This window comes from Aulonocara stuartgranti, assembly GCF_965226115.1.
Source record: "Aulonocara stuartgranti genome assembly, chromosome: 12".
Taxonomy (NCBI): Eukaryota; Metazoa; Chordata; class Actinopteri; order Cichliformes; family Cichlidae; genus Aulonocara; species Aulonocara stuartgranti.
Window position 1 is genome coordinate 14,473,163 of NC_138948.1, and position 18,148 is coordinate 14,491,310.

Consider the following 18,148-nt stretch of genomic DNA (forward strand, 5'->3'; position numbering starts at 1 on the left):
AATTGTAGAAAACACAACCAGATGGGAAAACGACAACAACAAAAAAACCTGATTTTGGCAGAGAAGTCAGTCATCTACTTTGCTGTCATTTAGGTAATAAATTCCGTGGAGTGTCTGGACATGATACAGACCATGAAAGAAAAGGTTTTGTATATTCTCCATCTTTATACCATTACAACCTATTTTCTGAATGACTCGTGTTAAGCTGGCCAGCCAGCTGATTGTAATCACACTGATTATGCAGAATGGGTCATTTTCATATAGCTTTCAGTGATTCAAGTGCATGACCTTAGCTCAGACATAGGTTAACTAGGAATTAGAATTTAATCTGTGACCATCTTATGTTAAAACCCTACACTAACTGAACCTTTTTGGATAATGCACATATCCAGTCCTCTAAAAAGATGGCTTTAAATGTCCAAAATGTTCTAACCTCAGTAAAAGCATGTCTTGAATTATGGAATCAGCTTGGCAGACCTTTTTACATAGGCTATTCATATCCAACTATGTGGTTCCAAAATATTTAACATGCTGCTCTCATGTGGGGGTGTTCTGGCAACCTTATGGGTTTGTGTAGTCTAGCATTCATGCTCTGTGCATTAATGCTAAAAACATGAGATGATTATATGTTGCCTTTTATTTTGTAAGTGACTAGTACTGAAACATACCCATTGCGGCGTTTAGGCTATGTTACTATTGGGCGACTAACCACCGAATGTTGCCATATTTAGATCCATCCAACCACATTTTCATAAATGTGCAACACGCCTATGTGTGCTGCTGGGGGGGCTGACTTCTCGGTCGCGCAGTTGTGTCTGTGTGTGTGCGTGAGATAGGGATGCTGAGAGAAAGTGAGGCAGGGCGCGAGTGTGTCTGTGTGTAGAGAGAAAGAGAGAGCGCGCGCTCCAGGTTGGCGCAGGCACCGGTCAGGGAGAACGGAGCGTTGTGCAAGGTGGAAGCATGGCTTCGTCTCACGGGAGAAGCGACCTGCGGTTCGCAGACTGGATGGCAAGTTTACCGCAGAGCATGCACACTATCCCGCTCACCAACCTGGCTATTCCCGGTAAGTGTTTTTTTTTTTTTTTAAGACCTTGTCCAAGTGTAATCGGATGAGGAGGATGCCCGTGTCTTTTTAACCTCGCGCATTGCGTACAGCTTTTCTAGTAGATTAGAAATGCACAAATTGACAGTTTCAGATTTGTGTTTTACCGCTTCCTAAACTTGAATTGTGCATTTAATACAACCGTCACTTTCGTTGCACCTCGTTGGAACAAAGGGTAAGACCTGTTGCGCAACCAAAGAAGTACTATGTATTTATAATAGTTCAGTTGCTTGTGTTGCGATCACCTGTCTAACGGTTATCATAATACCCAGCTGTCGTGTTCGTTCTCCGGCCGAGTAAGTATGCACTTAGAAAATAATGATAATAAAGAAAAGGGTCATCTAGAACCACTCTATAGGTTCAGAATAGATGAGCCACGCTGCTCTGTTTGTGCTTTTATGCTGGGGTGGTGGCCACAGGGAGACGGAGTGGGATGGGTGCCGTCTGCACACTCAGATGATCACAGCGCATCCCATTGAAAATGTGCTGTCGGACCTTTATCCAATCAGTGTGCCGGTCTTTTTAACTCCATTCAAATGGGAAATGCTGGTTGTATAGCCCACCACTGATCTGACTGATAGAATGTCTTATTAGCAGCCAGTTAAATCCATATTCACTGCCTAGCGATTATCACACCTCCACACAAAGCGATTCGATTCTTCATTCTTGTGAATTTCTAATCCTTTGTGCTTCATTCCCTTTCCCCCTCCTTTCTGTCTCACTTTCACTCTTCCGCTCTCTGTCTTTTTCTTGCTGAACTCCCAATACCTGAGGTGTTTATTGGTTGGCATGTGCAACATTGCATTTCACATGCAGATGGATTAGTGGTTGATGTCCAGGGCACGGCATATGACCAAATATGATCACAGCTTTTAAGGATGCCAAGACACATGCAGTCAAATTAGATGTAATGGAATACAAATAAGGACTGGAACAACATAGTATGCATAATCTATGCTTGTAATTTTGCTGAATCATGTGCTGTGCGGAATCACAGTTCATCCATGCCAAGACAGCATGGGAACATGCTCTGTCCCTTTTAATTAGGCATTAATATCTCTCATTGGTTCTGTGGCCTGCAGCTCAGCTGAGGATAGCTCAGTTTATCCTTCATTTGGATACAGATTCTGTAAACATCCACCAAATCTTTGCACTTTCTTGTGTTTGCCTGCACATATTTGCCAAGAAACTCCAGAACACACAGGATTTCTATCCAAGCTCATTATAGCAACAACCATGTGTTCCTATTGGAGTGTACGTCCGAGTTCTTTCAAAAGTGTGCATCTCATATCACATTCTTTTGTCTCATCATTGAACGCAGCATTAAGCCTTTGTTCAAGCAGGAATAAAACTGGGACAGGCAAGAAACAAAAAGGATGGGCGATTCATTTCCTCAAACAAGTCTCATAGCTCCACTTAATTGGAAGAATATTATTTCCAGGATATTACTGGAAAATGCTGCTGTACAAAACTTATTATACAACCGCTGCTGCCTGTTTCTTAGTTTATTTTTCTGTGCTCACTTTTTCAAAATAGCAATTCACCTACCGCAGAGCTTGAAATATCCAGGGAAAAGTAGTACTTTACAGTGTAGGATAATGTGATGGCTGCTACTCCGCTGTTGCCAGAAAACTTCACAGTCTAGCTGTTAGCACACATAACCATCTGAATGATTGACAGTTTATTTTAGGGTACTGAGGTGGCAGATTCATTACTGTCGGATTTTTTAAATATATATATAATGTTTTAACAGCATTTGCTGTGCTTCAAGTAACTGGTTAATGAGCTAATGCTGCCAAATTATTTGTGCATATAGCACATTAAAGATACTCAAAGTAGCAGGTGTTTGATGGCTACAACAGCTGTATAACAGATGTGTAACAGATTGCATGTGCTTACCTGTTACATTTGAGTGGTTCAACCTGCAAAATCTTGTTATGAAAGCAGTTTATATGCTACAGTACATATGATGCTGACTGTGGTTGTTCACTCATTTTAAATTCCTGCTATTTCTTGTTACTTTGTGTGATTGATGGACAATTCAAAAAATTACAATGAGACTGATCCAGTGACGGTAAACTTAGCAATGTCACCTACCTCTGTCAAGTGAACTTAAATACAGGTTATTTACAGTATTTAAATATGAGAGATATTAACAGATAAAAATCTGTTTTCATTTAGAGACACTTAATGAGATTGCACGGCTAGATCCATAAAGTTTTGGACACAGACACAATTTTTGTTCTGTCCATCTGCACTGTAAAGTGTCATCCAATGAATTTTGCTGTGCAACGTATTCCCATGCATAAGGAGCCTCCAACATATTTAATAAACGATGTTGTATTCTATGAATCTTGGACAAAATATCAGGTGTATGTTCTCAGAGCAGCCAGAGTAAGAAATGAGGGTTGAAAAAAACACAGCATTTCTTTATCCTGAGAGATGGTTGCAAAGGAAAGTATTCCTTAACGTTTTGCTCTTCCAGGTAAGGGGCAAAACACTGCAAAGTCTGATCCTGAATGCCAACAACATGGTCGAGACAATCTGAAATAGAGGAATGATCAATTTTGTCAAACTTAGCAGGCCCAGCTGAATTGAAATTGCATGATTTACCGAGTTCAAAAACACATGTGAATCATTTGACACTTAAAGGAGAGCTGACTCAGTGTGGTTGTGAAACCTGGAGAAGATTTGTCCAGAAAAAAGAAATGAGCTGTGCACAGAGCTTTTTCTTTCATTCTAGAATTACAGTATATAACAATAGTACTGAGGAAGGGTGTTATCTGAGGGAGTCAGATTTAGATGTTTTTAACTGGATGACACTGGGACAGCTCTTGTCCAGTTTATTTGGAATAACTGCACATTTCTAATTTGTTTGTTTGTTTGTTTGTTTTATGCTATGACTCATGACTGAGCACAGTTGCGTTGTGGCTGTTTGATTAATTATGTGAGAATAATACATGCTCTCATTTTCTTAATCCTGCTAATCCACTGCAGACTACGTTGTTTGAGACCTAAGAACATGGTAGCACTTAGGCATGACTCAGCTTTCTGCATTGTCCCTACATGCCACTTTGGCCTCCGGCTGTGTCGACATATCGCATCTATAAAAGTCAAATGGCTTGTGCCTATACTAATTGGAACTAGGTTGAAGGGCTGTGCAGGAGAGGAAAGAAAGACGTAGTAGAATATTAAATATTTGGGTCATTGAAGGGAGAGATGGTGAGGGAGAGGGAGCAGCTACCTTTCTTGTTTTACCCAGGCTGATTAGTGTTTGACTCTTTTCCTGTGGCTACTGTTAAATCTGCCAGGTGAGGGCTGCAGACTGGCTGGCATTCCTCTCAGCAAGACGGTCAGCAGAAAGGTGTGCCACCAGAGATACTGTGAATTTCTTTCTCTGTCACCATGAAACGAGCTTAAGAGGGGGAAGGGAAGATCTGTCACGTTTTTACTACCATAGTAATTAAATGGATTTTCAGTACTTTGTGTGGTGGTAGGTGTATAATTTGAACTATGTGCTCACTGGCATGTACAATATCTGTGTCGTGCAGGTGTGCATGACAACTAAATGAATCAGCACTATAGTGGCAACACAGTATTAGTCACTTATTATGAAATGCTTTTTATGGGTTTATTTAAGCACCTAAAATATTCAAATGTATTGTCTTAATAAATTGAACTGGTGAGTGAAACCATATCGTTCTGGATCGTTAAAGCTACATTAATTAATATTCAGCGATTATGAATCAGAAGAACTGCAAAATAGACTGCTAGCATGCAATTTATATACATTATACATTTATTATTTATATTATTTTTGCCTTAAACAAAGACTTTAGAACTAGCAGCTGTAACCCGTTTACATAGACTTTCTCAGTTACTTTAGAAAGCGATGCAATCTCAACTTTTAGGTTTTTTTTTACTGTTTATTTCTTATTTCAGAGTACAATGATTAAATGGTGCATCATTCTATTGTGATAATTTGGTCAACACACTTTTTAAGTACTTTATTTACTTCACACCCATGGCCGGTTTCAAATCACCAATTAACCTAACGTCTTTGGACTGTGGGAGGCAGCCTGGAGAAAACCCACTCAAACACAGGGAGGACATGCAATCTTGTCCTCCCTGTGTCCTCCCTTGCTGTGAGGCAAAAGTACTAAGCACTATAACACCGTGCCGTCCCATTCCATTCCATGCAGATAATATTGATTATTTTAATACCGGGGAAGAAGGCTGATTTACACTTCTCTATACTACATTTTCAGGCTCAGGGGAGCCATTCTTCACCTCCTGAGTAACAGCTCAAGGCTTTAGGTAAGCAATGAATAGCATGAATTACCAAGGGGGATGGGTGAAGGCAGTGGTATTAGGTTAAGATAGTCTTGCGAGAAATAACAACCAATCCACTGTAAGAAGAGGCATCTTGAGTTTCAGTGGTTCCCTCTGGATAGAGAAAAAGGCTTGCCCTGGACTTTTAGCTGTAAAAGGCCATTAGTCCCCTGATTAGATCACTTTGACGCCACTTAAACCCCTATAGAGCAAGATGGATGAATGGTATTAGATGCCAAGATAAACACTGGTAGTGCGGATGTTTGAAGAGGGGGAGTCAGTCAACTCAAAGCCACTGAAAAACAGGATATAATGTGCAATACAAAAGCAAAAGGGGGGTCTTTGTTAGAGAGAGAGAGAGAGAGAGAGAGAATGCCCATCTTAGAGCTATTTCCTGCCATGGCTCTTTATCTGTGAATCAAGACCCTCCTTAATCTGAGTGAAATTTTGTTTTGCCAAAGATATTGTGTGCATCTTGCTTGTTTGGAGCTCATGAGGATTTTACAGTTAGTAGTTTTGCAAAAAATTCCCTCGTTTGCAGTATTGTATTATGCTGATGCATGATACTCATAATTAGCCACTCATTAGCCAACATCATATATTTGTGGAGTTTTCACTTTTATAAGTTGCTTAAAGAAAATTAAAAAAAATATTGTAGAATCCAAAAGAAATGGTTCAGTGTGGAATTCTCCACTGGCTCGTTTTCCCACCATTTGCAGTTAATTGCATTTCCAGCAGAGACACTTATCTTAATAGTCACATAGTCTCAAAGTCAAATAATTCAGCCTCATCAGAAATACAGTGTGCACACTAATGCTCAAACAAGATGGAGAAAATAAAGTGTTAAGACAGGAGAAAAGGAACTGGAGAGTTTGAAAAATAGATGCAAAGAGTAACACTTGCAGAATTACTGTAAAAAAAAAAAGAAGTGTAAATGACAAAATTATGTAGAGTCAGAAGCCTATATCTATCTTGTAGTAACATTTAGCTCATCTCCATCCTGTCAGTTTTCATTCTCTTCTCATTTTTCTTCTTCTCTTCTCCTCTTTCCTCTACTCAGCATCCTAAAATAGATCTAAAAAGGGTGGAGAGTGGTAATGTTTTGTAATGAAAAAGGGCACAAACCACCAGTGGTTCTCTCTGAATGCTCTGCTCTCATTCAGTCAGAATGACTCAGTTAACAAAGGTCAATTCTCTAAGGTAACAGTAGCAGCACCCAGCACCACTGTCATCAACATTGTCATCATCATCACTCTGTTTCACCTTGTTTAAGTCTTTTTTGTTGTCTCTGTGGCACTCTTGTTCATCTTCTCTCTTTGCAGTTTGAGACTCTTCTTCTTGTGTGCGGCTGATATTTACATGTCGGAGAAAAGAGTTCCCTAAGTTTGCTTTCCAATGAAAGTGCTACACAAGTGACATCTACTTGTATTATTCTGGGATATGTTTTTTTTCAGGGTGCTTTAGTTTTTTCTGTGTACACATCTTCAATTTTATCAAAGTTAAAGTGATCAAACAGCTTGACAGTAGTTTGTTTGGATATTGTTTGCGGTAGGTAATTCATATCAAACACTGGACTCTATTCCCCATTAATGCCTTTCCCAGTAATTGCATATTTTAAATACAGAGAGGAATGTTCATTCTCATGGCAGTAGCATGAAGATTTTGCGCATTTGTATATTATTGTAATTTACTGTCTGCATTTGGTGACAAAGATTATCCGGTCAGTGGTCTTTTTATTGATTTACCTGCTGCTTTTTTTTCATTCATCATGACACTCGATAGAAGTATCACAGTCACCGCACATTTGCACTCTGGTAAAAGCTAAGAAACAGCTGTACTTCTTAAGCAAACTTAAGTGGGCTGAATTCCTGTGTCAAGTTCTTGATAACATTTACAGAGGATCAGTGTAAAGCCTGGTAACTGGAAAAATCAGGAACTGGCACGAAATGTGCACATCCCAAGACCTGGAAACTGCAGGTGATTAATACTGCTCCGAATGTCACCAGTACCAATCTATGGAACATAAATGATAAACTATATAAGACAATCCACCCCAGTCACAACCTGTTATGTTGTATTTGCTTCTAAAGCTAAAATGAGAAGTATAAGAAGTTTAAAATCTTACACTTTGAAAGGAGAAGTTTTTTTTGTCTCTGTAGACAAGTTTGAAATGACTCAGTTCTGAGCTGCTGTTGTTTGTTTTTGTGAGAATGAAAACTAATTGTGTGGATTGTATGTTTCAAAAACTGAAATGCTTCCACACATTTCCAAATGAATGTTTTTCCCTTGAGAAATGGCAGACCATCAAGGTGGAGCATAAACAATAATTAATCACATTCAGGGCTCAGGCATCATAATAGTATTGGAGTGAAGTTCTCACATTTCTGCAAATTCTCACAGATGTTCTGCACATTTGGCAAAAGATTTGGCCCTCCAGGGTTGATACTGTCTCAGCTTTTCCTGTGAGATTGTTTCTCTCTGCAACATGGCATCAACCATGGGCTTTTTGTCATACATATTTATAGAAGTATTTGTTAGCAATGCAAAACAAACCTCATTAGTTTCCCTCAGGTGCTAGGCTTTCATTAAAAACTAATAAAATATAGTTTGTTGCTAGATCCTTGGGGACTGTTAGATTTAATTTATATCTTATAACTGTTCTTCTTTCCCCAAACAGAACAACGCGTATCTCAAGGAGAGTGGCCTATGCAGCTTGATGGGTGTGTAGCTATTAGAAGTGTGTGTTGCAAAACTGAAACAATTATTCAGGTTATTGGTTAAAGGGCAGCAGCCACTTCAAGTGTAAATTAATTGTTTCAGTGATTTTTTTTCTTTTTAATTAAAGAAGGCCAAACTTACCTTTTCAAACATCTCATATGTGAAGATTTGCTTACTTATTTTTACTTGTATACATTGTGAAGAGGTATTTGCCCCCTTTCCTAAATGTCTTCTTCTTCTGTTATTCATATTTATCAAACAGATGTTAATTAGACAAAATTAAGTTGTAATAGTTGTAAACTTTCCCAAGACTGGCCAGCCTAAATTACTCCAAGAGGTCATCAACAACTCATCCAGTGGTCACAAAGAACCCAGAACAGCATGTAAAGACTCAGTTATGGTCAGTGTTTATGCTCTTTGCCAGAAAAATCCAGAAGGAGAATGTCCAGCTTGGTTGTGGAGCAGGACAATTTATTATCGTTTTGTTTATTCGTATTGTTGCCCTTGCTGCTTAACTAATTTCTCCTTGCGGGACCATAAAGTATTGCATTGAATTGAACTGATCTGAAACACACCAGCAAGTCCACCTCTCAGGGCAGGGATAGCTCAGTAGGTAGAGTGGTTGCCCCATGATCGGAAGGTCGGGGGTTCAATTCCCCTTAACAGCTACCCTGAGGTACCCCTGAGCAAGGTACCGTCCCTACACACTGCTCCCCGGGCGCCCAATGGTTAAATGCAGAGAGCAATTTCCCCACGGGGCTCAATAAAGTACAATAATGTACACACTTCTTTCAAAGGCTCAAAAACCAACTTTGGCCTAGTCAAAATCTGGATTTAAATCTAACTGATATGTTTGGCATGACCCTGGTTTCATGTTCAGAAACCAACCATACAGTCATGTGAAAGAGTCATTGTCTATTATCACAAGTGGCTGATCAAATTTCTTGCTACCAAGGGTGGCATCGCCAGTTATTACGTTTAGGGGGCAATTACTTTTTTCACATGGGGCCATGTAGGTAGGGGTTGCTTCTACCCCGTGATAGATGAAATCATTATTTAAAGACAGCTTATTGTATTAACTCAGGTTATTGTTGTGTAATATTACAATTATTTAATGATCTGAAACATGTAAGCATGACAAATATGCCAAAAAAAGATGTCAAGATGGGGGCTTAAATAAATTACTTAAATTGTTTGACTTTTTCACCACACTGCAAGGGTCATTTCAGTAACAAGCGCCCTAAAGGCATCAGCAGTAGCGTAGTTTTCAACATTGACTGAATGACTGGATAATGAAAATAATTTTGCGATGATTATGATTTGTTGTTGCGCAACTTTGAGCCCTAAAAAGCAAAGATTTTCTGCAGAGGCAGCTGTTGGAGTCGGTTAAGGTCATGCTCTGCTACGCTGTGACCCTGGTGGTGCGGCTTAGCCAGTAGTGATGTGACTGCTGCCCTGCCCCAGGATTCAGCTGTCTACTCAGCTTATGGTCATTCGCTGTGCTGACTGTGAAGACCTAGCACCGCTATATAGATAGCTGAAGGTCAGTTCAGGCTCTGTGTCAGAGGGGTGGTGGTGGTAGAAGGTGAGGATGTGAAATGTAAAGGGGATAATGAAGAAGTCTCAGTGATTATGAGAGGAGCAGGAGATGTTAACTGCTCAAGCAGAACACACAACCTTCAGGTCTATTTTACAGCTGATCCTGAGTTTGTCTCAAGGAAATAGTTAAATGTCACAAAGGAATCACCATTCAGTGTACAGACTGGCTTACACAAATGTAGTTTTTTCACCATTTCAATTTTAATACAACTAAGAAAACATCAACTGTATCACTGTTAATAACAAAATAAATATGCTTTTAGAGGTTTTTCACAGATTCCACTGCCTGTATTCATGTGACTTGTTTTATTTCCTGAGGCTTGTAGATGTCTGTATCTAAGATTTTTGCTGCCACTCCAAAATGATTGTGATCCCCAAGGCTCCAAAGATGACATTTGGAAAATTTCACAGCATGTATCTTTTCAGATACGGTTCCAGAGCTTGTCGGGAAAACTCTGACAGAAGACATAGATCTTTAAATTTTGATCATTCAGAGATATTGGTGAGAAGCGTAGTTGTGTGGAAGCAATTTAATGGCAGGTTCACTTGTTAAGCAAGTGTGTCTGAATTTAAGCAGGAATCCAAAACCAGGCATTTCACAGTTAGAGGTCTATCCTAGTTTAAAGCTTAGTTTAAAGTCTTCATATCCAGAGTGGATAAAATAGTTGTCATCCAGGTTGTAAATTTGTTAAGTCAAAGGCTGTAATATTTCTTGATTCTTTATTTTGCCTTTAATTTACACCAAAACTCAGTTTTATCGGAAAAGGATAATATGTAAACGATAAAACTTTATTAGAGAATGACCATCAGGAATCTGATTTCCTTGGGATTCTGACAGGGACATATATATATATACATACATACATACATACATACATACATACATACATACATACACACACACATCCATCTTACTTATACTCTAATAGTTCAAAGTTAAATCCAGTTATGTCCCTGTCAGAATCCCAAGGAAATATATTTTCTTCTTCAAGCTGTCCGAGTTCATGATTTGCAACCTTGGATGCTGTTTTTCGTGTAGTTAGTTTTGTTACCTTGGTTTTGGGCTATTTCTCAGTAATGACCTCAACTTTCAGTCGTCTCCCACCAGAAACGACACCTGCAGTAGTCAGTATGCAGACTCATGTTTGTGTTTCCCCCAGGATCCCACGATTCCTTCAGTTTTTACATCGATGAGGCGTCTCCAGTGGGCCCCGAGCAGCCAGAGACGGTGCAGAACTTCGTTTCTGTTTTTGGCACGGTGGCCAAGAAGCTAATGAGGAAGTGGTTGGCTACACAGACTATGAACTTCACGAGCCAACTGGAGGCTGGGATCCGGTTCTTTGACCTGCGCATCTCCACCAAGCCCCGTGACCCTGAAAATGAGCTGTACTTCGCCCACGGGCTCTTCAGTGCCACGGTTAGAAAAGAGTAGAGTTTTGATGGTTTTTGATGTGATGACTGTTTAGCAATGCTTGTGGTTGCTAAGTGATATCTAACCATCTCTGTGTGTGTGGCAACATATTTATATTTGAGTGTAGACTGAGAGCCTAATTATACAAGGTCCTTCAGAGATTTGAAGTACACAGTTCACAGTCTGTATGTCTACATTTAATATCATCACTAAAGATTTTAATAATGTGCATATTTTGTTTTTTTTGTTGTTGTTTTTTTTAGGTCAGAGAAGGCCTAGAGCAGATCAGCAGTTTTCTGTCAGCTCATGCCAGAGAGGTGGTCTTCCTGGATTTCAACCACTTCTATGGCATGCAGAACCTGCACCATGAAAAACTGGTGACCATGCTAAAGGAGGTGTTTGGAGAGAAGCTCTGCCCTGTTGTTTTTGCTCAGGAGGTATAAATACACTTAACTTTTAACAGGGAGGAGGAGGGGTACGTGAAGTAGGAGCAGCTGAACATTTTTCTGATGCTTCTTTCGTCTTACCAAGAACATCTTATTTAGCTGAGTTCAAAAGACCTCAAGCAATTATTGTTTTCTCAGCACCGCACAACAGTGATTTTGTGTTTTGATCAGTACCGATGTAGAATTATGGTTATTACATCTCTAATCATAGTTCATTTTTTCACTCAGAATAATAATAATAATAATAATAATAATGGATTGGATTTATACAGCGCTTTTCAAGGCACCCAAAGCGCTTTACAATGCCACTATTCATTCACTCTCGCATTCACACACTGGTGGAGGCATGCTACGGTTGTAGCCACAGCTGCCCTGGGGCAGACTGACAGAAGCGAGGCTGCCATATCGCGCCATGCCCATTTGCTTAGGAGACAAGTAGAAAAGTCTCCCTAAGATGAGACTTTGCTCTTTGAAGGTTTTTCAGGGTTTTTTTTGTCTTTTTTCCCATCCAATTGTGGCCCATCTTCATCTCCCACCCTCCCCTGTAACTGAATAACCTAAAATAAGCAGTACCAGTTAGCCCTACAATTCATGAACTACCACAATCGCTGACACCACTCTAAGATGAGCACCTTCCTGTCAGGTGCAGCAGCTGAGTGAAAGAAAAAGAGGGCAAAAAGGCCAAGAGTGACTAGTAGGTTCTGAGAAAACAATGAGCTTCTCCTCAGTGTTTAATTTTGTAGACGGAGACCTGAGACTGTAAGTTTATCTGCCATTCCCTTGTCATCTCTATAGCCCACATTTGCTTTGCTATTCAAAGTTAATCCACTTCAGCACTGTTTTCCAGCACTTGTTTGGTCTATTTTAAGAACTAATATTCAGCTGCAAGCCCATTTTTCAAAAAAATAAATCAGCTCAAATAATCAGCTGGAAAAGAAGATGTGAAGTGTATGCGTCTTGGGATTCTGATGAAAAGGTGTATTTTTGCTGTAATTGACACTCCCTGAGGATCATCTAGCTCATTGCTGTTACCGGTTGCTTACGATTAATTAATATTGCTATCCAGCATTTCTTTCATCGGATGTAGCCAACAAAATGTGCTGCTGATGTCCAGCTATACACATAAGCATGTATTTGTAAGAATGCAACTTGTGGGAGACAGTCTCACTGTTTTTACGTCTGCAAAAATGCTTTCAGAAATGTATCATCACGTTAGAGTCAATGCAATTCACTTAAAATAGATTTTATATGTAGTTTGGTTCACTTACAGCTCTCTGTTGGTGTTTTATTGAGCCACTGACTTCAAAAATAACACATCTGACACCTTCTGTGATAAGTCAGTACTAAATATTGAAGATGCATCACTCTGAGAGAAATTCATTCATTCAGAATTAATTCAGAACTAAGCTGTCAATAAATCAGCTACCTGTTCAGGTTGTTTTATGTTCCTCAGTTTATAACCTCTTGCTACTATGAACACCTCCCTCCCTCACTCAGGTGAGTCTTCAGTATCTATGGGAGAAGGAGTACCAGGTGCTTGTCTTCTACCACCATCCCATGGCCCTGGAGGTGCCCTTCCTGTGGCCAGGCCAGATGATGCCTTCTCCCTGGGCCAACACCACTGACCCGGAGAAGCTGATTCAGTTTCTGCAGGCATCTATCACTGACCGCAGGTACATTTCATATTCATGAATCCAGTGTCTGCTACACAGAGGAAGAAATCAGATAAAATCTGTTGTGTTCCCCACATAAATTTTTTTAATCACTTTAATTAATGATCCATGTTTCATTAACTTGGTTTTATGTTTTGTAACTTTGCAAATGAGCCATAAGGATTAAACACAATGGATCTTTTTTATCATGATGTAGATATATTGCAGTGCTTAGAGGTCTGTACAAATAATTTGACTTGCTTTTGGCTCCTTTGCTTAACTTACTGATTTCATCAGCATGCTGCTACAAGTAAGCAGGCTTTAAAAAGATTAATTGCAGTTAATGCAAAGTAATTAATTCAAAGGTAAAGCAGTGAATTATATAAGAAGTAGCACTTCTGTAAAGCAAATATATTATGGTGACTATTAAAAAGGAAGAAAGTTACAGCAAAGATAACATGTAAACCCTCAACGTTTCTCTTGCAGGAGGAAGGGGACATTCTTTGTCTCCCAGGTGGTTCTGACACCAAAAGCCAGCACTGTGATGAAGGGTGTGGCTAGTGGACTGAGAGAGACAATTACAGAAAGGTGTGCATGCTCATTTATGTGCATGTTTTTGTGCTCATGATCGCTATTATGCTAGGCCTAGCAAAAAATGCATTGTTACCACCAGTGGTGGCACACAGTCTTCTTCCACACATACACAGATGCTCAGTTTTGTGACCAGAGTTATGGAAACACCTCAGGCACCAGAGCCCACAGAAGCGATTTAGCCATAACAGCTCGCAACAAAAAAATCACAAGCGTGTGTACCCTGACAGATACACACTTTAGGAGTCAAATGTGAGTCATTGTGGCATTTTGTAACTACAACCAAAGGCATGGTGGTTTCTACAGGTATCCCCAGGCATTTGACACTGGCCTAATTCGAGTTATTGTTTTTCTTTCATCTTTTTTTTGTCTGGAACAACTGCCATAAACCAGAGGCAATTTTTCCTCACGTTATGTCTCCTCTTTTCAGTTATGGTACACAACTTTTTTTTAAATTATATTAATTTACCCTTAGCTTTGTCTGTGTTTCATTCCCTCTTAATGTCCCCAGTTTGTTAAAAGCATCAACAGCAAAAGCATCAATTTTCCTGGCATGAATTATTCATTTGATAATTCCACTATCAGCCTCTCTCACCAGGCATTTAGTTACTTTGATGTAGGCATCCTTCAGAATCCCATCCAAGCGTTTTGCACATAGACTGCCAGCGTTGGACTCAGCATAACAAGAAAGCAAACAACGAGGAGACAACGCGTAGATTTTATTTTTAATTTTTATGCAGAAAGCTGCTCTTCTTTGTTGCTCAGCTCACGTGAACATGTCCGGCATGTTCAGAGTGTCCTTCACGCAGCTGGTGTCTGGCTCGCAGACATCACATGCAGCATCACAGGGATCTTTTATCTCAGCACGCCCCTCTCTGTGTTTAACCAACTGTGAATCATCCCTTCCTCTCTTCCTTTTTTTGACATCATTTTTTTCCCCTTGCACTCTTTCCACTAACATGCTTTTTCTTTTCATTTCTCCCAGGGCTTTACCAGGTATGATGCAGTGGATCAGATCTCAAAGACCCGGGGAGAGCGGCATTAACATCATCACAGCTGATTTCGTGGAGCTTGGAGAATTCATCAGCGCCGTCATCACCCTCAATTATCACCTGGATGACGAAGACGACGATGCGACCTGAGAACCCGCAGCAGGCGTCAAGGAGTGCAGTCACCACCACTGATACTAGTGGTTGCGTCTGTGCTCTCACTCTTTTCTCTTTGGCATTTATTTCAGGAGGGGGAGCTAAACGGCTCCTTTCACTTTATTTAGGGCTATAGTGAGATGAGCGGTCAAATGGAAAAAGGAGATTGAGGAATTTCAAGTTGAGACTGGTAGACATAACGCTGATGTTCGGTTGGAGCACTTTGAGAGTGAGGTTTTGTTTTGCTTGTGTCCAGTTTTAGGGGATCCAAAAGATTTTTGATTATTTTGTTTGTTTTTTCAGGTAAAATGTTTATTTTCTTTACTCCCTGTGCTGTAAAAATCCCTGCTTTGTCCACTGATCAAATGCACTGTTTTCAGGCTTACCACTTCATCACGGGTAGGTTCCTCAGAGCATATCAACCGTCTGCTAAATGTATTGGTACATCAATCGTGGTATTCTAGTGACAGTGACAGTTTTTTCAGAGGCTGTTTATAATAAGTCTGTGTATCTCAAACTTTAGGCCGGTGTAAGTAGCTAGCAGTTGTATGTCTTGTTTGGCAAATCTGTCCAAGTGAATTCTCTCTCTTTTGTTTTTAACAATATGCATCTTTGGTCAGATCACTGCGGGTGTTTTTGAAAACGCCTCCAGCAGCTTGAATGCAGAGTGTGATTAAAAAGTGTTGTTCCAATGTGTTTATTCAATACATAGACAAAAACGAATCATTCCCATTTCTTTTTGAAACTGTATTCCCTCGTGGGATTTTCACCCAGTAAGTCTCCACTGAAGCCAGCTTGCAGCAATGGCGTTTATTAGACACCTGTGTACTCTAAAACTATTTATCGATAGATTAAAATGATTCATGCAGTAATTCAAAACCATATTGCAAGAGAGAGTGAGAGTGCAGCTTGGCTGGCCGACAAGTGTTCTAATCATGTAAGATGGATACACAGCGGTCTCTTGTGCATGAGCACTAAAACAGTAATTTTCACATTATCTGTTTGATTCATATTGCAAGACAAGCATCAGTTCTCACTGTTGGAAATGAAGTTGATGAAGCAAGACATTTCTAATGAGAAGGCATTCAGTGTGACTTTTTTTTTTTTGCATTCTGTCGTGGGTGTTGAGTCGTGATAGCCAAGTATAAAAATACAGTATATCTGGGTGCCACCGTCTGCATTTCCTTTGCTCATTGCTTGCCCCCAGTCTGCATGTATCTGCAGATATATGTCTGCATATATATATATATATATATATATATATATATATATATATTAGGGGTGCAACGATACACAAAATTCACGGTTCAGTTCGATACTTTGGTGTCACGGTTCGATATTTTTTCGATACAAAAAAAAATGTTCATGCCTTTTTAATTTGTCATTGATTAAATTTTCACGGCACATTCCGCACCACATCTCTGTGCGTCCATCATTTGTTTGAAGCCAGCTCACCTCCTGCAAATACTTTTCCGCTTCTTTTGTGGTTCGGACTCCTGACATTTCTTTGGAGGTGGAGGAACATCACAGTAATTGCTTAAAGGAGCTTCTTCGACATCTTTAAGAGTTCTAAACAAATGTCTGTCCTCCTCCTGAAAATCTTATGTACGCAAACACGCGTTGCAACTTCTTATCTTGTGCACGTTTTTTATTTTGACAGCGAATGCGCACCTGCGGACCACTTATGTGCAGCCCTGGTTATTATTTAGCTCGTAATATTGCAGCCACAGAAATTATTTTGTCCATGAAACCATAAAGCTGCACTTTATTTTTGCCTTATAGTCTGATTTGTCATAACTTTTCCGTTTTGTGGTAAGCTTTTCTTTGGCTGTCACTTCTTCACCCTGACCTGTCTTATTTGGTCGGGACGTCGTCGATTTTGCGAGCCCTGTATCTGATTGAGGAATTACTCATCTTTGGAAAAGAGAGTTTATTACAGAGAAATGGCTCTTTCCAAAATAAAAGCTATACTATACGCTTCTTCTGGGCTATACTCTCAGCAGCATATTAAACATATCAGGTCCCCATAAGGAGAATCATGTGCTAACGGCTGTCTAAATGACTTGGGTAAAGTTTGTAGCATGCGTGCTTGTTGTTTTTGTCTGCTTCCACTTGTCTTTGCACTAGGATGATGTCGGAGTAAATGTGCAGTCATATTCGTTGTGTTCCCACTAGTGCTGTCAGCGTTAATCTCGTTGAAATGACGTTAACGCCACAACACGGCAAATCTCCGTTAACGAGCTACCGCGGATCGCCCCGTGCGTGGGGCTGGACGGCCAACACGTTAACGAGCTAACTGCGCTAACACACTAGCTCCCACCCATGTAATTGAGCATTGTGGCACATCCAACATACTGTTTTACTTTAGTCCATGACGCGCTTACCTTCAGGGTCATACGTCACATGAAAACCAAAATAGTTCCAAACGCCAGATCTGAATGAGGGTGGGGGAGGCTCAATTTGCCATGTTGCAAGGAGAGCTTAACTTCTGTCTCGCTAGCTTGCCCTGCGCTCAGTGAATCTGCGTTCGACTACTCCACCTAGGCTGCACTGTCGAGCGCAGATCCACTGAGTGCTCAACACAGACAGCATCATCAGAAGGAAAGTTGATAAAATAAATTACAAATTTTGTATTGTTCGATACATATGCGTACCGAACCGAAAGCACCGTATCGAACGGTTCAATATCGATACGAGTATTGTTGCACCCCTAATATATATATATATATATATATATATATATATATATATATATATATATATATATATATGAATGAATGAATGAGTCACCCTGAGCTCCATCACTATATCATGTATTTCATAATACTAGGTGACTGCTTCACAGCCACTCAGAGACTTATTGTATTTAAAAAAAAAAAAATAATAAAAAAATCATAATTTAGAGTCAGGGGTCCTGATTTGGCAATGATGTTTTATCACTAGGAAAATAATACAAGAAATATTCAGTTGAGATATATGTGCAACTCTTTAGCATCTTCTTATCGCTCATGTTTATGAATCCCTCAATTTCTGCTGTATCAATGTTAGGGCAATACATTAATTTCTTATTTATATTTGGTGCATGTCATTCTTTCGCTTCTCGGGTTTAAATCAAGATGGAAAAGTACAAAGAAATGAGATTCAAAAAGACA

General features: G+C 39.8%; 1 protein-coding gene across 1 annotated transcript; it reads left to right on the forward strand.

Annotated features, from left to right (window-relative positions):
- Nucleotides 1–772: 772 nt before the first annotated feature.
- plcxd3 (phosphatidylinositol-specific phospholipase C, X domain containing 3) lies at nt 773–17,738 on the forward strand. The gene is made up of 6 exons (XM_082553446.1): nt 773–1,063; nt 10,912–11,168; nt 11,426–11,599; nt 13,106–13,281; nt 13,747–13,848; nt 14,837–17,738. The coding sequence occupies exons 1-6, from the start codon at nt 961–963 to the stop codon at nt 14,991–14,993; spliced, it is 969 nt and encodes a 322-aa protein (XP_082409572.1). The 5' UTR covers nt 773–960; the 3' UTR covers nt 14,994–17,738.
- The last annotated feature ends 410 nt before the right edge of the window (nt 17,739–18,148 follow it).

Bases quoted from the DNA above. Each gene is read 5' to 3' on its own strand.
- plcxd3 (XM_082553446.1), top strand. From the start codon at position 961: ATGGCTTCGTCTCACGGGAGAAGCGACCTGCGGTTCGCAGACTGGATG. The intron at 11,600-13,105 runs GTATAAATACAC...TCCCTCACTCAG, and splicing joins CTGTTGTTTTTGCTCAGGAG to GTGAGTCTTCAGTATCTATG. The intron at 13,849-14,836 runs GTGTGCATGCTC...CATTTCTCCCAG, and splicing joins AGAGAGACAATTACAGAAAG to GGCTTTACCAGGTATGATGC.